Source organism: Lagopus muta, chromosome 8 (assembly GCF_023343835.1).
Source record: "Lagopus muta isolate bLagMut1 chromosome 8, bLagMut1 primary, whole genome shotgun sequence".
Classification (NCBI taxonomy): Eukaryota; Metazoa; Chordata; class Aves; order Galliformes; family Phasianidae; genus Lagopus; species Lagopus muta.
Window position 1 is genome coordinate 18561707 of NC_064440.1, and position 25440 is coordinate 18587146.

Here is a 25440-nt window from a genome sequence, read left to right on the forward strand (position 1 = left end):
GTGTAGCATTTCTTACAATTTCTAAATCCTGTAATGTTGGTTGTTAGTTTGGAGATAATACCCATCTGTTTAGATTCATCAGTGCAGTACATAAAATAGTTTCTTCCAAATTTTAAAGTATGCATACTGATGTGCCAGGTTTCATAAATTCCGTTTATCTTAAGCTTGTTGACACTGACTTACTTCAAAGTGCACAGATGTGTGGCTAAATAAAATAGTAAGATAAAATTTGCTTTTTCCATGGATTGTTGTCAGAATACTACCGACATGTACAAATGCAGTATACATGCCAACAAGACAAGAAATGTACACATTAAAAATGTCAATCAATGTTTTCCGTGTTCTTAAAGGTTTTTTTTTCATAATTAATAAGAAAAAGATGTAACAATAAGGAATAATCCAAATACAGTGTGTTGTATTAGATTGCAAAACTATTTTGGTCTGATACGATATAAACAAGTGTGGTGGTTGTATTTCTACCAAAAATGTTCTGGGTAAAAAAAAGTGTACATGCACTAGGCAGTGCTGTGTATAGACTGTAGGTACAGTTCAATGTTTTTGCAGCATATCTGTCTGTGATTTCTGGAAACTCAGTAGTTCAGTCACAGCCTCTGGTATTGCCCTCTATCTATCTTGAGACTTCTACATAGAAAAAGAACATCTGGAGCAACATTCTTTGCACATGTGTAACTGATAGCAAAATATCTGTTATATATAATATATTCTACATACGATAGATTCCTACCAATCTGTTCTTTCCTGTAATTAGAAGGCTCTGGATTATTTCCCTTCAAATTACAATTTTAGAGGACCCTGAGAGGTGAGAATCCGCTGAGGAATCTGCTTCTCCCTTCAGCTGTGACAAGCTTAGACGAAGGGAGATGTAGGTTAAGATAGAGTAGGATAGTTTATTGCCTAAGCAGGAAACACAAATCTTTGAGTCTATTTCTTCTGACATTTGGGTCCTTAGCATAGAAAGGATTTCTTATGCTGGATGGGTCAGACAAAGCTAAAAATAAAGCTGATATTGGGTCAAATGTGCCTCACCTCCCTCTTTACCAGCCATTTTCTACGTTGGAGCTGATGTCAGAATGAAACAGATTAGGTATTTTCTCCCAGTTATGAGTCAAAATTATTGCAAATACTGTAGGTAGGCTTGATTTCATGCAAACTTATCTGCCTCTGGCTTTCTAGAGGTGCTTTCAGTGACAGCAGGACTAAACTGAGAATTTTACCCAACGTGCATAAAAGGTTCAGGAAGGAAATACTTCTCACTGCAGCAATGAATGTTTACCATGTTGGCGTATTACTACTCTTCTCTTCCTATTTCCTATTTAAATGAATTGAGTGGTTTCTGCTTCCCATAATAGGAAGTTTACCTTTCCATGGAGTACAAGAAACAAGTTGAATCTATATTTCTCTCAAGTCAATATGGGACATCCTGGTAAAAATCATTATGCATATGTTCCTATGCATGATGCTTTAAGAATAACTTGAATCTCTTAGATCATTTCTGTTTTTTGAACATCTTTGTGATTTTGCTCTATTTTTTCCAGCTGTCTAATATAATTGGCACCCACATCCTGTTTTGGGGCCTGTGTGTTCTAAAATCAGATTGTTGCCAGGTTTAGTTTTGGCAGCTTGCAAGATAAATGAAAGGTTTGGCTGAGACAGAAGGTATAACTGGCAATGCTGCTTCATCTCTGCAGTGAAGAAAGGTAATGCTATTCACTTAACTTTCTACAAAGAAGCTTTTGTAAACAAAAGAATAGTGACCGTGTAAATTTCCCATCATGCTCTGCCCTTGCCTTTAAGCCTTATTCCCTCCACTCAATATGTACTTCATTTCTAAAGCCAGAAAATACACAGATTAAGATTCATGATCTAGATACAATTTTCTTCAGCTTTCAGTAGATTACTGACTGATGTGAAAGTTAATAATTTACATGGAAGCCATATTGCATCCCTCCAGGTAACCCTGACTTGAAGTGAGCCTTCTGCCAGTATCTCTGGTGTTTTGTTTGAAGATGAGTGACAGCACATTCTCACATCTGCTTGCAACTAGCTCTGGAATTTGCAGCATACATGGTTTTTGCCAAGCGGCTCTCTCAATTTGCCTAAGAGTCACTAGGTGGTGCTATCCCAGAAGCAAGAGGGAATATGAAACTATTAACACGGGTTTGCGAGTTACTGAAACGTAGTTCTTAAATAACAGTAAGAACAAAAAGATGCCTTTCCCACTCCGGGAAGACCTAGTGTTTGAAGTATATTTATATAACTGTCATTTCTTCCTCTGTCAAAAACTTAGCAGCTGCAAGAAAATAAATATTAAAAAGACCAAGTTCTTATACTAATTTAAGATCACATTAATCCCTGTAATTTATCAAACATACTTATCCCCTCTTAACAAATGCTTCTGTTTCACAGTAGAAGACTGTGTAGTTTAAAAGGCCAGAAATTAACAGCAGGGCTTTAAATGCACATTTGTAATAGCGATTTATGGTTAAAAGTGCGCAGAATTAGTGATATAGATGTCAGCACTTAAACATTCTGGGATTAATTTTATAGATTGCCCAACTTGTTTTTTCTTCCTTCAGTGGAAAATTAGATGCACTGAGTGCAGTTTGGAGTCTGATTGCATTTTCTAGGGACCTGAATGAATATACTCTTATTTAACCACCCAGTTCTCTCAACTGCTGCTGGATTTGTCACTTTTTCTACAAGCACAGTTTTTAGTGCTGAGGTTTCTGTATATTCTAAAACTAAAATGAAATTTACTCCAAATAAGAAAGAGAAACAGAGCATTTAAAAAGCCTGCCAGTACTCCAGTTGAATATGCATGTTCCCATTTATAAGGCATTCCTGTTTGTAGCATTGGTTTATTGCTATCACGACTAAAGCGTCAGAGAGGAAAGAAATCATGCAACCTATAGAAGAGTCCACTTGAAAGAGAAGTGGGTTTAATGGAAAAGATTAAGGAGTGCTTGGTACATTCACTACAGTAGTAGTGAGGAGTCAGACCATTTGACTCCATTCTGATACTTCAGAATTTTTGCAGTATCACATTTAAATGCCGATATCAGTAGAGTGCTTGAGGTTTTTAAAACCCCTGGGGTCTTTGTGGCTGTAGCTTCCTCCCCCAGTTTTTGCGCTCACTTTATCTTCCCCAAATGATCTGACTGTGGGGAGGTATGAAGGTGCAGGCTCCTCAGAAAAGTTGAAGCATATCATTCTCTTATTTTTGAAACATAATCCCTGCAGACTTTTTTCCCCTCTAAAATTCACAGACCCTAGAGGTGACTCTGTTCTACCTTAGATCCTTGCTGGAGAGATAGAGAGTTGCCACCTGGAGGGAGGAAAAGAAAAATACTCCGGCCTTCCACTCCCAAAACAGAGTCACAACAGAAACGTTTCTGTCACAGTTCTGAGGCTGTGTAGGGATTGGGCTTGGCTATGTATATTAGACTGAGCTGAGCAAGAGTATGGCCATAACAGCATCACCTCTGGTGCTTTTGGTAGCATTGGGTGTTGCTCTCACAGTCAGTGTACAATTTAGATATAATGTGAGGTTAATAAGATCATCTTGCTCAAAATCCCTAGATACGTGAGCTAGAGAACTGAAAGTGAAAGTTTTCAAAACCTTCTCCATAGAGTTAGGATATTTTAACAAGGGAAAAATCTTCATCAAAGTTTGAGGAAAATATGCTTTTAAAAAAAATATATTAATTAGAGTTAACCTGTTGAAAGATTGCTTCCTCTCCTCAGTATTGATTTTTTGTTTATTTGTGCTTTTACACCTCGTGCCCTACATACAGCTGTCAGAAAAAAATTAATGATTAAAAACAATGTATATCCCATTAAAAAATAATAATAAAAAAAAAGCAAACAGACTACATGCTGAGAAAGTCTGGCACATGTTATTCCCATTCTTTCTTTTTGCACTTTAAGCACACAAGAACTAAGACTTTTTGCAAAATCACATTAAAGAATTACATTTCACCATTCTTTGGCATTTTCTATTTCAGCTCAATGAAAGAAAACTACTGGGCACGGGGTAAAATCTTGGCCAATCTTCAGGCTTTGACAGTGTTTTCAATGGAACACATTACTGCACTCTCCTACTGAACACAAGAACTTCCTCTGGCACTAGATAATGGAGAGGCTTCTGGTTTGGTCTAAGTCAGACTTGTTTACTGAAATACAGCGTGTTTTCATCTGGGCTTAGAGAGTTTTTCTTTTAATTCGATACATCACAATAGAGTGAAAATCTTAAATACATCTTAATTTTGCAAATTTATCTTGCAGTAAATTCTGCTTATAATGGCACTTTTGTGTTAGTATTTTCACCTCTAGGAAGTAACTGCAGGCAGTCTAAGTCAAATTAATTGGAAAAAAAGCCATTGTAATTATAGTCTCACTACTTATAGATGAATCAGAATTTACATTTTCTAAGAATTTGGATCAGGTTAATGGAAGCTGTATATTTTAGTTCAGAACAGAGGCTTTCCTACTTCTGGCTGGTCCATATGTTAAAGGCATATAAAAGTTAATCAGTTTTGCTTTGCTGCCAGTGTGTTGTGTGCAAAGAGAGGCTTTAGACCACAGATGTGCAACGTAACAATTGAGAACTTTACTGAATTGCAGATGTGGGACATCAGTAAACTAAATTAAATGTAGTTAACTATGGAGGTAGAGTTTGATTGCATTTTATATCATTGTTCAGTTCAGCATTTTACAGTTCAGTATACCTTTCTTCTCATCCTAAGGCTTTATGTCATGGGGCAAATACAGTACACAGATACAAGACTTGTAAACAATAGGATCCCAAACATGCCACACGATAGCCCTAAAAATGAAACTCATCTAGAAAGAGAGCCATCTATCAGATGAAAGTTAACATCTCAGTCCTGCTAAGACCTAATCCAAGGCATAACAATTATTTACTGTTGAGACTAACTCTCTATAAATAGTGTCAGTGAATCACTGGAATTGCATATGAAAGCACCACAGCTGGGAAAGTCGAGTTAGGTTTAACATGCTTCTGTTTGGTAAAGGATGTTACCCAAGCAAAACTCCAATCTTTTTAATATGCTACTTCACAGATTGCATCATTCTGAAAAATGGGCATAAGGCATAAGATGGATTCTTTTCTGCAAGTTCTTACAGCTTGAACCCTCCAAATAAAGTACAAGTGGCGCATTTTAAGAGCAGAACTTGATGTGCTTATTGGTGCAATTCATAGTAGGATATCCTCTGTAGTACAAATACTGAGAACAATTTTTCTTCACCTTTCTTTCAGAAGAGACACCTTTTCAATTTTCATTTTTCTAAATTTTTCAATTCTACAATGAAAATTATCTTGTAGTAGTGACTAAGTATGATTTTAGCACTTTGTTGTATTCTTATTAAGATTAAAATATATTGATATATTGATATTGAGGAGGAGTGTTACTGGTTTTTATATTAATTAGTGGGCAGTAGGATCTCACTGAGCAGCATATATAGAATATAAATAGAGAAATACTCAGACAGCGTTATGCAGTAGTTATTTTAAAGGCACTATGTTCTGTAACATTAAATTCCATCAGAGATACTTGGTTCATCATTGGCGTTCAGTAGCTTCCAAAATCAAGCCTCATAAGAGTGATTATTTTTAAATTTGATAGTGATTTTGTAGAACAGATAGATTTGTGGAATATGCAGATAAGATCGCTGTTTGGAATATCCAAAACGTTTTTGTGTGGGTTTGTCTTTTATTACAAAGTATGTGTTCAAGTTTTAGGCCATTACTCCTTTTCCTATTGCTTTACACCACCAAGAAGAGCCTGGCCTCATCCCCTTGCCTCTTGCCTCCATTCAGATATTTGTAAACATTAATCAGATCCTTCTTCAGTCTTCTTTTCCTCAAGTTGAGCAGACTCAGATTACTAAGTCTTTCCTCATACATGAGATGCTTCAGTCCCTTTATCATCTCTGTGGCCCTCCACTCCTTCTAGGAGATCCCTATCTTTTTTGAACTGGGGAGCCCAGAACTTGACACTGTGTGCAAAATAAAGAATGTCAAATGCATAAAATGATGGAGACCAGATCTAAATTGCTATCTATTAATAACAATAAATACAACATATATTCTATCAGATTCCTGCAGAAGAAAATATAAATTTGTCTTCATAGACATCATTAGAGTAAGTGTGGGGTTTTTTTGTTTATTTGTTTAGATTTTTTTTGTAACTCTAAAAGTTGAGAACATTCTTCAATGTTAAGGTTGACATTTTTTCCTTCTCATCTGGACTGTGGATGTGGTTACAGGAATCAGGGAATGTGCTGAAGCAGTGGTGAACATCCTGTTAGTGATGAGGTACTTTACTGCAGGATTCTTAATTTCCTGCTGTTCCTCCAAGGTTTCAAGTTTTGTTGTCCCGATCTGATCACATATAACAGCATCAAATCTTACACTTCCAGAGAAATGGATGAAAGTTACTAAGAATTATACCTGAAAAATTATGATCAATGTCTTCCAATAATGTATAAATAATAAAGAAGATAAGAGGGCCACAAAAACAGCCTGATCTGTTCAGTCTCCTGAGCTGTGGCGTCAGAGGACAGTCAGCCTGTCAGTCTCAGCCCATTATTCAGGTCTCCAACTAGTCAAGCTGCAGACCTGCCTAAAAATGCTGGGCATCAGGCAGTAGATAAGTCCAGTGTTGTTTATACCATAATTTTTAAAAGCTTTTTCCAAACACTTTTTCATTCTTTTGCTTTTGTCTCACTGCTGCTTCAGACAGTTCTCAGCTGTAGCTTGTTTATCACTCCGTCATTAATCCTGTGCTTGGACTGAGATACCTAACCTTGTCCATCAGGATGTGGCCAAATAGAGTTTGTCCAACATGTAATCCATTCTTTCTTTGCCACTGTTTTTTCCAGATGTGTCCCTCCAGTGCCCTGCACCTGGAAACATGTCTATCACCGAATCAAATGGTAGCATATGTGCTCTGCTCCCTTAATGCAGTTGTTTCATGGGACTGTGATGGTCTGAGAATCACATGATCACATATAAGCCTGTGATATTTCAGAAGATGTCTGCATTTCAGTGAACACACTCGCTATTGGGTAGATGGCTGCACACCTCTAATTTAGCTGGAAAATTGGACAAGTTGTTTCAAGTAGCTATTAGCAATCAAAGTTGTTTTTTAAAAGCATCTTGGTCACTCCCAGTAATTAACTGCATACCATAATCTATTCTTTCTTGGTGCTTATGTATAACCAAGATGTTATAATCACAATATAATTGTGTATAATCAATAGATATCAAGATGTTATAATCGCAATATAATCAAGAGAGTAAGGCAAAGAAAACAAGGATCACAAAAAGAGAACAAGTGGAAGAGCTTACCCTTGGGTTGAGCTCACCAGAAGATACCAAAAGAGGGGATCTCCAGAAGAGATCCTTCCCCTCTGGTAGCCAGCTCTTAAATAGGTCCAGGAGAGGTGCAGCCAGGCTCCACCCCTTCCTGCAGCACAGGTGAATTGCCTTCACCTGTGCTCCTCTGGCTGACTCATGGCTCACCTCAGGTGATTAATCAGAGGTTCAGGCCGTGACTCAGCAGTTCCCATACAGCTTACTAGGTAAGGGTTAAAGTGAAGACCTTTATACTGAAGACCATACATTTACATACCATGGAATATAAGTAGACAGTCTGACCTTCATTTCATCTCAGCTGCTGTCAGGAGTGTCTTTATTCTCTCCCATTCTACATGGAGCCTATTAACCTACTGTGTTAAAATGACATTTAAACAAGACAGGAATCATGCTTACAAGCAGATTTATTTGCTGCAGTAAACACTGTGTTGTGTTTGCCAGTGGCTGCCTTATTGAAGTGAGAAGTGACCACTGAAGTGTCTGCAGTGTATGCAGTAGAGAGTCTAGCAATGTAAAGTTTTTAAGTAACTGTAAATATGATCTATGTCCACTTCATGCTAGCAGTGAGATTTGAGATTTGTGATCAGAAGCTGTCAGTTCACTATGGCTTAGATTTTTCATTTCAAACAATCATGGCCAAAAAAACTGAATATCTTTTTGCTTCTAGTTAGGTTATTCCTAGGCTGGTCTTGCTATTACTAAATTTTCATGGTTATTGGATTCTATTTTGTAATATGGATCCAATTTTGGAAATACCATTTCTTATTCTTTAATTACTCATTTGAAATGGGAAATAAAGAAATTCTGTTTTCAGAATAAGCAGCAGTGGCAGTGTCTATGTATTGATCAATATATTGCATAGTATTTTTATAAATACATTCCTGTGTAAAACATATAGTATAAGAGAAAAATGGATTCTTAATTTTCTATTGCACAAGGTTAGCTTAAGTGACTTCTATAACTCAAAAATACAGTCTTGGTAGTCAGTGACCAGATTCAAATTATCACCCAATAAAAAAATTACATGTATCTACTTATAGGCAAGCCAAGAAAAGCTTATTCTTACTGTAGTAGGACATGAAAATGCATTATGAAGATAAGCGGTCAACTTCCTTAGGCTAGATGAAATGTACTGAAAGACAGAGAAGAATCTCTGTGTGTCACACATTGTCTGACTCTGCACCTCTTCTGGAGTGCAAGTGCTTAGCAGTGATTAGAAGTAATGTCAATGAAATATGAATGCATGGTAGCATTTCCAACCATATTACACTGTATCTGCAAGTAACCCCTCTTTATCTGAACCAAAAGCATGAATGAAATTAATAAAATATATGAGGATAAGGAAAGAGCTTGTACTGTGCCCTCTCTATAATAGTAGTATCTATGGTACAGCTTGTGCCATATTACAAGCTTGTACAGCTTGTAAGGTGACACTGTCACTCGATTCTCTCCCTGTAAGTCATTTGTGCTTCACGAACTAGAAGTTGTATTAAAGCATACAGTAATTCTTACTTGGCATGCTTTTACTTTGGAAGGGAAGAATGTTCTATAGCAGGCATAACCAAAATGTAGTTATAATTATAGTGCTAATATTAGTAATATTTGGTTGACACTACTTGTAGAAAACATCACCTAAGAATAGTGGAGTAATAACAAATGTTAAGCAACATCAGAACCTCCAGCCAGAGAGTGAACTTCTCCTGATTGGTGTGGAGAGTCAATGGCTTGAGAAATCACTAATTTTACCAGATCACATAGTAAGTGCTAGGGATGCAGGAGCGAATCCGTGAATGCAGACTTGTCTTTTCTAAAATCTAGAGAGTGCTTCCAAAGTCCAACCTGAAAAAGGCAACTCATCTTCATTCTGTGCTATGTAAATACTTGACATACTTTCAGAACTTCTCCTACTTGGACTTGTGTAGCGGAAGGGATATGGTTCTTTGACATCTCTGTCTTTCTCACCTAGCTGGAATGAGAATATATTTGAAGCAATAGGAGTTTTCCTCTGCAGTTTCAAGGCAAAGTTTATTTCAGTATAGAGAGAGTGAGCTTAGCAGTGACTGGGTAGACTCTGTACTGCTGCTTCTTTCTGTTGGAAGCTCTTGGAGCCTTTTGCAGAGTCTGATGACTGAAAATTCATGAAGCACTAACGATGCTCCTAACTTTATTATACAGACGGGGAAAAAGAGAAACGTTGGGGCTGGCTGATTCCCCTACTGACACAAATCAATCCCAGAAACCTTTGTCTCTGGCACTGCAGACACACAGGTAGGAGCCTTCATTGTTCAGATAAGCAGTCCAGCCAAACTGAAAAGGAAATGCATGTGAATAGAGTTGAACATGCACGTATTAGTAAGGTCAGTCCCAGTTAAAAACTAAACAAAAAACTCAGAAAATTCTGAGGGAGTTTCTTAATTTGTCCATTTTTTTGGCATTGGATCTAGCATGGGTAGTATTTCGTTTAGCTCTATGAGCTTGTCACTTGTGTTTTGTCTGAAGTGCTGATCATACAATGTGTGTGAAGCCAGAATTCTGACAGGCACAGTGCAGTCTTTTAACCTTTAACCAGCTTAAACTTGCAAGGAGCTTTTTTTAACTGGCTATGATATTATCTAAAAATATTTGTTCTTCAAATATTGATGTTATTCACAAAGTGGAATAACGTTTTACTATTTCTGGTGTGTAAAATAATAAATGACCTTTTAAATGAAAATCAAATGCAGGGACAGGTACTCTGAATGTTTACTGACTATAAACATCACTCTAATTCTGGGTAAAAATCTCTTAGTATGTAAACTAATTTTCAAGCCGCGTTTGTTCTTAGTTTTATTGGTTGGGCAAGTTGCAGGTAGTCATTTTCCTGAACATTAGCTAGTTAAGATGAACTTTTACTGAAACACCATTTTATGTTTGATCTGGAAAAGAAAACCCTGATAACATTTTTTCTCTGGCTTTCAAACTGTGCTACAATTGAGTAGTTAACAATTACAATGGAGATAATTTGACATATGAAATAAGAACAGAAAAAAATTCATAAATAAGTATTGGTCTTATTCCTAGCTTAGTCTTTACTTTTGCCAAGAGGAAAAATGAAATCATAAGTGCAAAATATACGTGATTAATTAAAAAAATTCCCTGTTTTTCTAGATCAGAAATGTTAAGTGTAGTTTTAGTTCTGCGTGAAAAGCTCAGGGAGAGCTTGGAGATATTAGTAATCAATAGTAATTAACCTAATGTCAGCTCCGAGTGTGGTAAATCTTGATGATTCTAAATTTTAATTAGTTATTAGAATTTTGTAACTTGTTGAAAATGCAACAAAATTTTAACATTTGTCATTTCAAACAATCTGATTCAGTTCTGTTAATTCTCCCAAATCTACTGTTTTAACCCACATAGCGTCATCAGTTCTACAGTACAGTGCTTTCAAGCATAAAGACAACCTGAATTGCTGATCCTAAGCATAGCCAAAAACAACCTTTCCAGACTTTCTGCTTTAGTAATAATAAAAAGGCAACAATGACTAATTTGAACACATAAAAATATCAGAATTAGAACAGAGAAAAATAAATTTACCAATGACTTCCACATTAAAGTCCTCATTTTAACCACAGAGAGATGTGTACACCTTGTTTACCATGATTGTATGTATCCATATATAACATTTTCAAAACACAAGTATTTATAAGCATGCATATTTGTATACATACACAAGATGTTCAGAATGAAATTGTAGTTCTCATTAACCTGAACACTGTAGCATTTTCCAAAATCATGGACATTCCTGATATTCTGCACTGTGATTTAGACTGTCAGGTACCAACACTCTTAATCTGAAAATGACATAGCAGTTTTGCATCACTGTGTCAATCACAATTCCAGCATTTTAAGAGGTAAATACTTTTGAAAATGAATATAGAATGTTTGAATTGCTCTAGAGAATGTCATTGCTATGTTTCTGAGGGTTGGCCTCCAAACTCTTCTCAGCAGATTGGTATTTCCCAATCTTACAGGGACAAGCAAAAGTTCCCTTCAGTGTTATGTGCACTTTGTGTGTGCTCTTCTCCTTTATAAAAAACTACCAGCAATTAAGTGTTCTCGTTTTTTCTTTCCCCTATCCTGCTTCCCTACTAGTTCTGTAATATATAGTTTATCAAAACCGAAGACTGTTTAGAGTGACTGGCTTTCTGTGAAGCAAATAGCTAAACACTGGAGTTGATGCAAACAAGGCACTTAGCATCTGAAAGAAGTGTTAACACTTTATTTACATTTAAATTAAAATGGACACTTATTTATGTGTTCTGGTTCTGAAAGGTGTGTGGTACATCTGCAGAGGCCTATTGTTTATTCATGCTGTAAATCCTTTGAAATGTGTTAAAATGCTTCCCACTCATTATAAAAATCCTGCCACCCATGGATTAGGGCTTTGATGTCACCAATCCTGCTTCAAAGGGTTCTTTCAATGCTATTAATCACAGTTTAGCCTCTGAAGATATAGCCAGAGAAAACATTTGGACATCTTGTGCTAGACTTGCTAAAACTTTGAAATATACAGAGTGTCTTGCATATGCACAGTCCCATATCACTTCCTCTCTCCTCTGAGCCTTTATTTTGAAACGCTAGTTTATGACGACTGACCTTTTACAAGTACGGTGGAAAAAGTTTAAGATACATCATACTGTACAACTAAAGAAAAGGCACTCGTTTTGCAGTTGACACCAGTATGTTTTTGCCTGAGGAATTGAGTCAGTCTTTGAAAACCCCAAGGGATAATAAGATTGGGGATTAAGTAGGCTGTATGTCAAAAGGTCAAGAAAAGATACTATCTTATCATTTTCTCATCTCTTTCTTTAGTTTGTGAGCTTAAGATGATGTCTAAACACTTCAGGATCCACTGATTTTATGGAAACAAGGCTCTTTCTGCTATCTTTTACTCTTTTAAATCTCTGAAAGAGTCACAGAGAAATTGATTGCAACTGACTGATCTGTACACTTCTGTGCTGTTGTTGTTTTCATCAGATCAGTAGTTGAGGTCAGCAATGAGCCACCTTACTGGTGTCTTTTTCTTCTCTTTTAAATCAACCCTGGACTCCATGTCATGCCCACACTCATCATTGCAAAGTTGGTAATGAGCAGGGTATATAAGAAGTGTAGTAGGAACTGCTATTTTTACTTCTATTGTATGATTTTTTTAACCATATCATGTTTTCTCAGATAAGATTATTGAACAATTTTTATAGTATGCATTTCTTTCTTTTTGAACAGGTAACTTGGCACAGGCAAGAGCCAGAGTGACAGCAGCATCTAGGTCTTTGCCTCCACAGCTTAGTGCTGGGCGTATCAAGGTTGGTAGTGTTCTGCTTGAAGATGGGTAGTTTCTCATAAAATATTACAGTGAGACTATGGGCATGATGCTTAGCTGATGTAGGTATATAGTGGAAGCTCTTACCAAATGAGTATGTCTTAATATCAGAAATAAACATACCTTAGCTGGGAGCATTGTTTCCAGTTTTGTTGAAGACTTTTCTGTGGAATCCAATGAAAAATCAATTTACCAATGATTAATCTTTAAACATTTGTAATGAAATCTCAGTTATACTGATAATGATGGCAACATTTCTCTTCATTTCAGTGAGTTCAAGACTTTCTTCTGGCAATTTTTGGCCTAAAAAGAGATTTAATTAGCTAAAATTTGGTTAGTGTGTTTAATCAAAAAGAAGGCAAAACAGAACAATGATCCATTCCTCTTCTGTTTAACCTAAAGTTCAAAAACCAAAGGGCCTTTGTAACTGACAAATGACCAGAAAAGAACCACTTAGCAAAACTGCTATTCTTTATAAAGTAAAAAGAACCATGGAATATAAACACTTTTTGATTTTACCATAAAAATATGTGGCATAATTACAAAAGAATGGGGTGATTTTATTGTAGTTAATAGCCAATTGAGTTCACTTTAGTATGTGAGGAAAACTCTTGCACCTCAAGTTGATAACATCCATGCTCCCTCCTGACTTCAGTTAGTCTTCTTAAAATGTGATTAGTTGGTTGCTTTTTTTTTGTTTTACCTCAAAGCAAACAATTTTTTTTTTTAATGTTGTAACTGATCAAAGCAGCTATTCACAAGTCTGTAGAACTATGTTTTGTGCATTCCATTTCTTCTTTATATTCTCTCCTGTCGTAAGGAGCTCATGCTCAAATACAAGAATTCTTATGAGTCACCCAGACATCTGTATCTTTTACTGTACCTGTAAATAGAGACTTGGATTCAAGAGATTTATTTCCTTCCTGATTTAAACACTTTCAGTCCTAAAGGACAGATTATGGCCTTACCATTTTTTTTAATATTATACAAACATTGTCTTCCACATCCAGCTATATCATCTTATGCTTTGTAAGCAGGCATTTTATTGCTTCAGCTGGAATAAAATACAGCACTTCTCTTTTAAAGCTTTGATAAACACATTCAGTCGTACTAAGTAGTGTTTAAGACCATTTGCCCTTCACATTTTTAGAGAAGGAACTAAAATACATCCGTAATACATGCAACACTATCCAGAAAACATTAACTGTTACAATTTTTTGGCTGAAAAAACCACCACTTTAATTAAAATTTTTATGAAATTATGACAACTTCAAGAAAAAAATATTTTAAATTACTATTTTACAGTTAATAAAATGATTCCAAAAGAATAATAATTGTATTTTGAAGTGTGGAAATTTGAGTTTATATTTTAATTTATGAGCTTTTTTGCTTAGTGTATTTATTGGTTTTATCATCTTTCATACCATGCTAACAGCAGGTGTGGTCAACATGTGAAAATTATAATTTGCAGTGACCTCATAAGACGGCATAATACCATAAATCATTCTTGTAATACTGCTTCAAAACTACTATAAGCAGTTTATTTCATTTATTATTTCTTTTTTTAGTGATAGAACAGTTTGTCTTTTTAAGGTAAATGCTTTTCATTTCAGCTGTAATCACATAAATGTATATTGTACACCATGACTATTATCATGTAAAAATGTGAGATAACAGTTGAAATATTTTTCATTTTAGTTTTAAAAAAGCAGCTAGTAATTCAAAATACAGAATGATATCATGATATTCTTATGTTCTATCAGTTATGATAATGTCTATTGTCTGCTGTATGTGTGATTATTGCCCTCCCATAAATCTGCATAACTTTATATACTCTCAATGTTATAAGTTAACTGGAGAGAAAACTTCTAAAATTCTTACAGCAAAATCTCCCCAGCTTCAGAATTTATCAAAAAAATACTTTCAAATCTCTCTTGTCGGTAAGATTTTGAAGTTGGCCCTAGCCCTTACAGATTGCACAGATCTGAGTTTACATCTCCAAAGAAAAGGAATCTCACAGCACTGGTTTTAGCCTGTTTTTCTGGGAAAAAAAGTTGTATTACATTGTTCTCTGTAAATGCTTTTGGCCATCTGTTTTTCTGAGTGCCTACTCCCTTCCCTCCACAAAACCAAAACAAAACCCATTTTGAACCAAGCAGGCTGTAGTAAACAATATTTGAAAGAATTACAGTCTTAAGCGTCATAAGATTCTACCAGTTTGGTGACAATAAGCAGCTGTGAAAAGGGGACGCTAATGTTGTTGTATTGCCCAAAAGGTGGAGTATTAGCTCACCCTTCATTTGACAGTAGTTATTAAATTGTGACTAAGAGTTCATGAGTACTGAAACTCCAACAAAATTCTAATTTGGTGTCTATGCTTTTCTAGACAGCCAAGAATCGAATTTAGAAGCTCAAATTCATGGGTAATTGGGCTTTAGTACAGTCCTCAGACAATTTACTTTTGCTGTTGGTGTTCTTTGTGATTGTCTGTCTTCTAACAATTCTAATAAATTCTAATAAATGTTACCATTTATTATGGGCTTACTGTCAGTATTCACTGGTAATGTTGTTGTCTTCTCCTGACCTTTACGAGAGCTTTAGATACCAAAGCTCAAACAACAGTTGTCTTGCCAAGATGATTTTGAAGCATTCCCAAAATCTTGCCCATGGATATGCCTGCTATTCTGATTAGGTCACTAATTGTTAATTTTTCACATGACCTCTTAAGGTGTTTGATGTTATCTGTGCTGATAAAGCTTTTATCCTTCGATATATTACAGAGTTTTCTGTTAGTGTTCTTAAAACTGAAGTCCAACTGCATCTCTTTTTTTCTTCATGCATAATAGTGCATACACCCCACTTAGGGCTAAGAGCATCAGAGATTGCAAAATCATGCTGAAATTGTTGTGGTCACCCTTGTGGAAATCTGTCTCCCTTTGCACCATCTGTATTCTGAATCTTGTCTTCACAAGTTTTCTCTTTTGATTTCTTCTCCAATACAAAATCCATTTTCTTGGTCTATTACTATTTAGCTCTTCATTTCCTTTGTATTTTTCATGCAGTCTCCTAAATATCTCCTGAAGGTAAGAGACAATTACTTTATTGAAAACTGTAGTCTTTCAGCAATTATGTTAATGTTCAGAAGAGTGGTCTTAAGTCAGTGAGCTTTGGAAATGATCATATGGAGCAAAGTCCAGGAGGTGTAGCACAGGTGCTGACAATGGCATTATCTGGTTTATACAAATGCCACCTGGTCAGAGCAGATGGTAAACTGCCACAAAGCAAGTGAATGCTAAAATGTTGCTAATGCCCCATGCAAGCAGGATGCTGGTTGATTTTGTTGAGCTGCAGTACAGCAACACAATCTGCTTGTGATGATAACCATGGTTATACTCATTCATAAATTCTAGTTTCATGTTGATAAGAACAGCTGTACTGACAATATAAGTAAAATACACAAGAAGCAATGTGTCTGCTGTCCGCATATACTGTCTAAAAATAACCCTTGTGAGCTCTACAGAAATGCTGAAAAAGTGGCATTTGATGCAACAGCAGTTCAGCTGAGTGAGACTGCTGAAATCCTTGGCATCAAAATGGCATTTTAATGTTATTAATAGTAGACACAACAGTAGTTAGGAAAAGACTTGCATGTTCTGTGGTTACCTATTCTGTTTGCCACTTGTTATGTTGTGAGAACATTTTTACATGTGTAGGCAAAACGAGGCAGTTTTTTTTTATAATTTTCTTCCAGGTCATTACAGAAATAGTAACATTATATAGAAAGTAAGACCCAATGGAGTTCATTGCAATGATGATAAAAGTAAGGAAGGCTTCATAAGGTATTGCATCTTGACAACTTCTCCATTGGCCTAACAACATACTGTCACGAAAAAAGTATGAAATTGTCACCTAACCCGATCAGAAGTGTCAGTCTAGGAAGATCTAGTAAATGAAGGCATCAATAGTGGTCTAATATATAGGAAGACACAGGTGAAATACAGTTTCTTGCTTTGTGAATGAGTTTAAGATATCAAGCTATTTAGACAGGAGCTGATAGTACTGAAGTCAAGTAAATGTCCACACTATTTCCAGAGGCCAAGCAGGAATCTGTAAATTGCTTGTGTTTTTCCATCCTCTGTCACTAGCTACCTTGTGTAATAGCACTCACAAGCATGTCTCGTGTAGCGACTGAGAGCACCAAGATGTTAAACAGAGTAACAACATTGCTGCTTCCTTGATGAAATATGTATTGAGGCATAATTTAAAGAGAAAAGGAGACATGACATGCAGTTTTTTTAATGTGGTGTGCTTACTGCTTGACCTGTCTCAAGGCATATAATTAAAGAAAAAAGTGATACTGCTGCCTATGACAGCCATGATGTAGCTCACAAACTAAAGTACTAAAGAAAAGTACTAATGAGAGAATCACTGCTGGCTGGCAGACTCCTCATTGTGTATCTTTCCCAAAGATGCTAGGAATGTGGTCACCTGAGAGAATGACCAGAAGAAACATCAAGCCTAGCTCTTGTGAATGAGGTGGGGTGGCTGTGCAGTGTTTCTGCAACAGATCTAACATTTGAGTTTTGTCTTCTAGGTTGACACAATGGAAGTTATGCGACACCCTGAGGAAACAACTAACATGAAGCGACAAACTATGGCTTCCTATTTTAGGGTACAGCAGTTAAACTGTAAACAAATATACTGATTGTAAGAACAACAGATATCTCTGAAATGTATGTGGAGTTGTTAGATCAAAGAGGAAAGTAAGAGACTAAAAAAATAAATAGATAGTGAGTCTGAAAATTCTCATCTGCTGTCTGAATGCAGCCTACAACCAAGTGACCACATTCAGATCCAGTCAGCTTGGAATTGTATGCAGCATTGAGATTGAGTGTATTTGCAGCAAATTCTGATCAGTGGGATAACGAGGTAAGAATGAAGCAGAAATATTTTCATGCAATGAAATAAACTGTATTCAATGTTTGGGTTGATTAGGGCAAGAAGTAATGGCCCCATGTTTCAGCAGGAATATTCAGGCTAGATGCTAAGAACATTCTGAGTAGTTACAATAATGTGCACTTCAGTGGATTACTCTGGGAGAATATGCAGTCTGTAGCAGTGATTCTGACGAAAAGATTCCTCAGAGATGTGCCTGAAATGATATGGATACATTCAGTGCTCTCTGTGTGCAAAGTACTAAACCAGTAGCTTCATTCAACCCCATCTCCATGGTTTTCTGTGATTCTTACATGATTGTTTTACAGTAAGCTTATTCTCCTCTTGGGGATAACTGCTTGATCAAATGTGCCTATAACAGAGTTATAGTTGGGACACTTTTCAATTCAAAATTTCAATATGAGCTTTCTTAAACTACAAGAAGGTAATATAAGGAGAGATGAAGAGAATAGGGTAAGTAGAACTAGAATCATAATTTTTGTTTGACAGTTAAAAGCTTTTAATAGATTCTGGATTTCAGCCAAAAGCTGAAAAAAATGAAAACTTGAATACCGATTAGCATTATCACGACAAATTAACATATAATCAATCATTCCATACTGTTTACAAAATATATTTCCTACTTATATAACTGAATTGCAGGTTTTTTTAGGCAAGTCTCTTTATCTCTTTTTTCTTCACTAGTATTCCCTCATGGATCTTCTATCCAAAATGGTTGTTGGACAGCCTCACTTTATCCGCTGCATTAAACCTAATGATAATCGAGAAGCACTAACATTTTCTCATGAGAGAGTTCTACTGCAGCTACGATATACTGGAATTCTGGAAACTGTCAAAATACGTCAAAAAGGATATTCTCATCGCATCCTTTTTGAAGAGTTTGTGAAAAGGTAAGACTTCAATAGCATGACTGTCATTTTAAAGTTCCATTCAACAAAATATATTGTATCTTTAAGTATGAGAAGTTCTAAAAATATTGGTTTGTACATGTATGGTCTGTGTTATTCTAATAAAAGCAGTAACTATCAGATAAAAGCTACAAGAGTGATCAAGAGAAGGAGAGGGAGAACTGCAGTGAGCAGTTAGTATTCAGTAGCAAGACCATCCCTATGATTTCAGCAGCAGTAGCAACATGTGCATAGGTATCATGCTCAGACAATACAAGGATTTGAAAGGTCAGTTGGTCTTCATTTTAATAAGATCCACATGCTTAAGAAAGAGCTGATATAAAAGAACTGTTAAAAAAAAACAGCAACTCTCTGAGAAGAGTATTAATTTCAAGCTTGAAAACATTAATTAAATCGGAAAAAAAAAGCTAGAAATAGTCCAGAGAATTTTTCATCAATACAGATTTCAAACATAAAACATTGTAAAAAATGGTTTAAAATATTTTTGTGAATAACATACCAGATTTGATTTATTACATCCTTTAGTGTGTAGAGAAGTCATACTGGAAAAATGTAAGGCATAATTTCAAATCTGTGTCACTACTGGGGTAGTTCCCATGTAGAGACATAACATATAAGAATGTTTGCCTCTCCTTTTCCCCATTTTACAAACCTTTCATCTCTTTTTATCTTCCCCCTCAACCTTTCCTTATTTTTTTTTATCAACTCAGGAAGTATGAAAATTCAACTGAAAAAACTGTTTCTGCTCTTGAGCAAGACTAGTTAGTAGGAATGTCAATAGCTTATTTCTGTACACTGACATTAGCCTAATAATGAAGAGATGTAAAATGCAGGTGTAACTGGAAAAAAACATTTGTGTGCACAGAAGTTATCAAATTAGAATATTCCTCCTAACAGCTTCCTTGTGGTCATGTGTCTTGGATTCACCATGAATTACAATCAGATATCTGTTGACCTGAACCCTTATCATGGCTACTTTATACCATTTTGATTACTGAAAGGATCTGTGTATCAAGAAGTTACAAATCTGATTCAGGAAATGCAATTGTCTTTATAGTGACAATCTGTTTATACAGTCTTTATATGGCTTCCTTTAGAGCTAAGTATTTTTCTATGTATTATTTACTTTTTTCTAGTCTGTAAGGCTGATAATTCAATAATGAAATAGAAACAGTACCTTTAAGCAGTTGATTCCTTAAAAGTAAGAACAAGTAGCAAATGGCTGTATTGACCCTTTATTGCTATCTCCTGTACTGGAGATCAGAGAGTACAGAGTTAATGAATCTACTGAAAAATAAAAAAAATAAAAGATCATATGATACTAGATGGAAGTAGCTGATTATGGTTTTTAATGTTTTAAGATTAATTTTTCTGATCACTTACATGTTTTGCAACATCACGAATAGCCTGAAATTTTATCTGCACACAAGTGAACAAAGATGAATTTCACTGAAATTGATGTAAATTGAGAAGAAATTAGGCCTCTTCCTATCAATAGATTTTTCTCGTTTAAAAATGCACTGAACCTGAGTACAACCTTGAAAATTAATGATAAAAAAAGCGATGGTAACTGTAGCTTTCCATTCCTACAGATAAGGGCAATTTGTATTTAACATCTTTTTTAATAGTCCCCAAGTTTTAAGTCCAATCTGGTGTAATTCATTCAGAAAAGAAAGACAATGTAAGAGACGTGTGAGGTGATTTACAGTTTGCCCACCAGCATAGAAGGCTTTTGACTGAGTCCCAAATATGAAGTGAGGCAGGTGATTCTTTCTCCTTTGTTCAGTTTTTATGCATCATTTTTAAATTCTGTTCCATTAAATTCTTGAAAAAAAATAATGAACAATGTATAAAAAAGATAGCAGTGGAACAGAAAATATTTTTCTTCCACTTACAGCCATGACTAGTCAAGTGTTTTTAGGAACTAAGTAGTTGAATACATAAAAATTTTGTTTGAGAAAACAGGTCAAATGCTAAACAGATTGGCACTTCTTTGTTCATAATCAAAAAGACATTAGGCAAGTATGAACAAGAATTTCAAAATGTCAGTAAATCTGAGGATATCAAAGATTTTCTAAGCAAGCAAGTTAATTGGTATTTTGATCCTTTTGAACAACTTAACAACAAAACGGATGAGCCAGCAACTTTTTCTCCCTTGATGTTATTAAACAAATAGGTGTGCTTCTTGTCTGCCTGTTCAATAATGCTGTTTTGTAAACTCTTAGCAGGAAATATGAGGACAAAACAGTCAAAGGCAGGGAACAGAACCATTCAGAGTTTATCAGGTGGGAGGTAAACAAAAGATAAAGCTTTGTAATGTTACTCTTTACCATCTTCTGTTTTCATGCAGAGCAGATTATTTCACAGGTTGCAAACCTGGAATTTAGTTTATTGGGATGAAAAGCAGATGGTGAGGGGCGGTCTTAATTGTAACTCATTCATACAATGGTACTGTAGCCAAAGACAGAATCATGTGTTTCACATGTATAAACAAAGAGATTATTTTAATTAAAGTAGTGAAATCTAATGTACAACCCTTGTAAACACTGTGAACCTATCAAGTTTTCAGTAGTTCATCTGCATTTGCTGTGTTTCACATCCCATATTGTCATGAGTCTGTCTTACACGTTTTCTGTGGAGCTCTGTGGTCCCTTTCTCAGCCTGTGATCCCCAGCTTCAGATAGAGATTATTAAGGTGATCAGGCAGCAAGGTGGGCCTGGCTTGCAGGTCTGCATAGTGACCATGCAGTGCACAGCAGCTAAGGAAAGGGACGTACATTGAAATTCCCATTAGATGAGACACTACTTCCTATATTCCAGTGCCTAGGCCTCTGATGTGATCTGCAGGCGTGTCATTACTGCATATACCCATCCTGCATACACTTTCTGTGTAATGCAGCATATGCTATATCATGTTTTGAAACATAAGACACTTGAGAGTCTCATGGTGCTAAATGGTGTCAGGCTTCAGACGCCTCATAAGCACATAGGAATGTGTTGAGAAGTTTTGTATAAATTTCATGTAAGGATTATATATTTTTTTCTTTTTACTTCTCTAACAGTTTATGTTCTGCATCAAAGTTCTTTGTACTGTGTTAGAATGAAGAATGTGGTTTTCCAATGAGTGCTACCCCCTCTTTAATAGACAGATAATGTCATTCAGAACATACACTCATGGCAATACCAGTAATATTTCTGTAACAATGATCCCAATATGATTGGTTCTTCTTTTTCTAAAAGAATTTTCAGTGTAAATTTGCATAAGGTCTCTGTTGGTACTCCTGACACCAACTCAGTCTCTAAAATCTCAGTGTGACATTTCTTCTGCCAGTGGTGATAGGCTTGTTTATTATTCATAATAAGGGAAGCCCTGTATTAAATTAGAAATCAACTGGCTTGCTAGATAGAAAATAATACTCACTGTTAAAATAGTTCATTCTTACTGCATTCTCACTTTTAACACTGAGTCTGCTTTGTATCAAAACTCTCAAGAGAAAAAAACATTGCCATTCACCTTATTTTAATTTTCTATAAGCCATGGAAGTGTCTGTTGTTTCTTTCAATGGATTTAAGATTTCACCTAATCTGCATACACTTTACACTTCATGTACGATAAACTACTGTATTTTCCACATCTTATTTCTATACTCTTCACATCCACAGAATGCTGGTAAACAGCTGCAGGATGAAAGAGGCTTGAAATCTCTACGAGTGAAAAGTCTGATAATCCCTTACAAGTTATAAATACAGAATGGACCAAAATATGCTTTTTTGGGGAGTATTTCTGTGATTCTATGGTTATCTGATGATTGACAGTATGCTTTAGGTATTTTCTACTGAAAATTTTTGTAGATGTTTCTTAAGAGTCTCTTGGATATTTTTTTCACTTACATTTCTGTTACATTTTTCAATTCATACTCTCACTGAAGAGTCCAATGTAATCAGTTCTGTACAATTTACTGGGGAAGCCTCTAAAAGAGGTAAGATGCAACAAATACAAGCTGGGAATTCTTGAAAGTTATCTACAGGCTCTTTCTGTGCTCACAACCATGATGGTTCTTTTGTTTGTATTTTAACTTTCCATTTCTAGGCCTGTGAAGAAATAAGCATTTTTTGGATACTGAGAATAGGCCTTCTGTAGTTGGGGGTCTAGTTAGAGATTTTCTCCTTCTCACACCTCAAGGTTTTCATATGTCATCGCCCATTCTCCACCTCAGGCCAGAATATTTTAATACAAATGTTCTTTTTAAAGACAAAAAGTGTGAATTGTTACCTTGGTGTGTAGAACTTACAGAGCCTTTAGGCCTGGATTGCAAAGGGAATTTTGGTAAGAGACACTGTTATAATAGTTGATGGTGCTGTTTAAGTGCTATTTATTGATCTTTTCCACAATTCAGCCCTAAGAATAGGAGAGGAGAGAAATTGAATCATTTACAATCCGTTTGTCTAAGGTAAAACCTTACATAAGTCAGACAATTAACACACAGCAGCAATCTGATGTTTTCTGTGTCTCAGTACACTCGGATGTCTTTAACTTTAACTATGCATGTCCCAGCTTTGTATTTGTTCATCTGGGGATAAATTCAACTTCTAATGAACTTCCTTTTGTCTCTAATTACTCTTAAGTCCAAGTTAATCCTGCTCTAATATATGTTTTGCATGAGAATATTAACATCCATGCAGGATCCTTTGTAGAGCAATATAAGAACCAATGGTTAAGAAATGTATAATTTCAAACAGGTTTCATCTGCTGAGAAATCAGTTCTTTTGAGGTGAAATTATTTCTCTTTTACTCACTGCTGCTGACAATGTGATCAGTCAAATGCTTTAAGGATACCTATAGTTGAGTATATGTAGGAAATGTTCAAGCAGGATGGATAATTTAAAAGAAATGTGGTTTTGCATCCGTATGGCACTTAGGAATTTACTGTCTTTATTTCAAAACAAATAAAACCATGTTGTACTTAAAACAGTAGTACCAGTTACATGGGAATGCTACAGTTTCTTAATTTCAGCCTAGGTGATCATTTTTCTGTCATCACGCAGATCTTCAGTAGTGTTAGTAAGAGTAACCATTTGCATCCAAAGAAGAAAATCTTACCAACATACTGGAGTATGTCTCCAATCTCACGCATAATGGTTTGTAATAGCCTTTATGGTTCTTATTCTATTTAAATGCAGTGAAGTAGTGCAAAGATCCCATTTAGATGGTACCTTATGTATAGACCAGGCACAGCATTAGTTTAACCTACAGCCAGTTTAGCAAGCTGCCCTGGGAGCGAGACTATCGTTCTTTCTTGTCTATTTAAGTCTTTCTTTCAGTCTTGTATTTATTTCCAAAACAGAGGGTAAAACTGTTCCTTCATTTCCAATTCAAAATACTTCAAGGTAGAAGATTCCACAGCATATGTGGAATACTCCATGAGTATTTTTGTGCATTTAAGACAAAATATTTTGAATGTCTGAATATGTAAGTAGTGTCTGCTACAATTAAATTACCTGTTGGTTTTTTTTTTCAGAAGTCCTAAATTTCTCATTGCTCATTAAGACCTTCCATGCCTATGTTACAACGAATGAAAAATTATAAACTTAATTTTAAAAAACAGAAATGAAAGTATTGGGTTAATATAGACAAAGTGTTTTGGACTACTGCATTGTCTGCTAGAACAAAAGCAAATATGCAGATAAAAAAACTAAGTTGTGAATCTTTATTCTCATGTGGAAGTGCGTATGATTTCTAGCCCTACATTTCTGCATTTAAGGATTTAGTTTCTTTCCTTGATAAAATCATGTAAATAGAGTTTGCTCTTTTTGTGATCTCTGTACAGCAGAATGTAAGTATGATAGAGATGTTCTTAGGCCAATAAATCAAAATGAACAGAGTTGTAATTGTATGTTGCCCAAAGCTTTGGCTGCACAACTACACTTTTCATTATCATTTCACCATGTATAATATTTGCAAACTTTCACCAGATGCATTAAGGTGAAACATTTTATCTTCCTCCAAAATATTGCACTTGTTTTGTTGCCTTACAAAGATCTTAAATTTCATAAATTAGATGACCCTACATGGCACATGCTATGTTGTGATACAGTTATCCTAAGCACAAATCAAATTACTTGTGTGTCTGTAGTTAGTGACTTAGGCATGAAAACAGGCAGTGTTAGAAAACAAAGCATTTGCTTGTCACTGATAAGATTGTAAAATTTAAAAATTGTGGAGTTCTCCGACTATGTTATTGCACCTGTGCTCTCTAAATATTGTTCAGTGATTTTAAAATTCCCAGCTACATGTCTTAAAAGACGCGTGAACATGCGAAAAGCTGATAATAGCATAGACTTGAAGGTTTCCTTCCCTCTAGGAAAAGAAACAAGCCACTTAAGTTACACATAAGTATAAATGCCAAGACTAATCTGAACTAGTTTATGTAGCAATCAGCAATTTCCTACTGATGCAACTTCTCTGACATGTCTGTCAAGCGCATGTTGAAACTGCAAACTATGACAAATTGTTTGGGATATGTATATTTTATATCTGAGTTCTATCAGTGCAAGTCAGAATGCTGTCTTGTGAAATCATGTATCATTAAGTTTAGTAGTAAAGTAGAGGAAATGGGCATTTTTTTCTTTTAAATCTGTAACGTTTCTCCATACCTGCTAAATGCCATGACTGTTGGCACTTTGAAAGACTTGGCTAAATAATTTGCAATACCATCTTACTGATAAAATGACTACATTAAAAAACCTTAACTCAGTAACACATAATCTCTTATCATTATTCAGAGTGGGCAGTGTCT

General features: G+C 35.6%; 1 protein-coding gene across 8 annotated transcripts in view; it reads left to right on the forward strand.

Annotated features, from left to right (window-relative positions):
• The window catches only part of MYO3B (myosin IIIB), a 193721-nt gene that overhangs the window by 104010 nt on the left and 64271 nt on the right, over positions 1-25440 (forward strand). For 5 of the 8 annotated variants that reach the window (XM_048953066.1, XM_048953065.1, XM_048953069.1 and 2 more), the window contains 5 exons: positions 9596-9688; positions 12683-12762; positions 15842-15862; positions 17374-17451; positions 18420-18625. In XM_048953066.1, the coding sequence (XP_048809023.1) occupies positions 9596-9688; positions 12683-12762; positions 15842-15862; positions 17374-17451; positions 18420-18625 (478 nt within the window). The remainder of the gene's footprint in view (positions 1-9595; positions 9689-12682; positions 12763-15841; positions 15863-17373; positions 17452-18419; positions 18626-25440) is intronic. The other 3 variants (XM_048953070.1, XM_048953071.1, XM_048953073.1) reach the window with 3 other exon arrangements.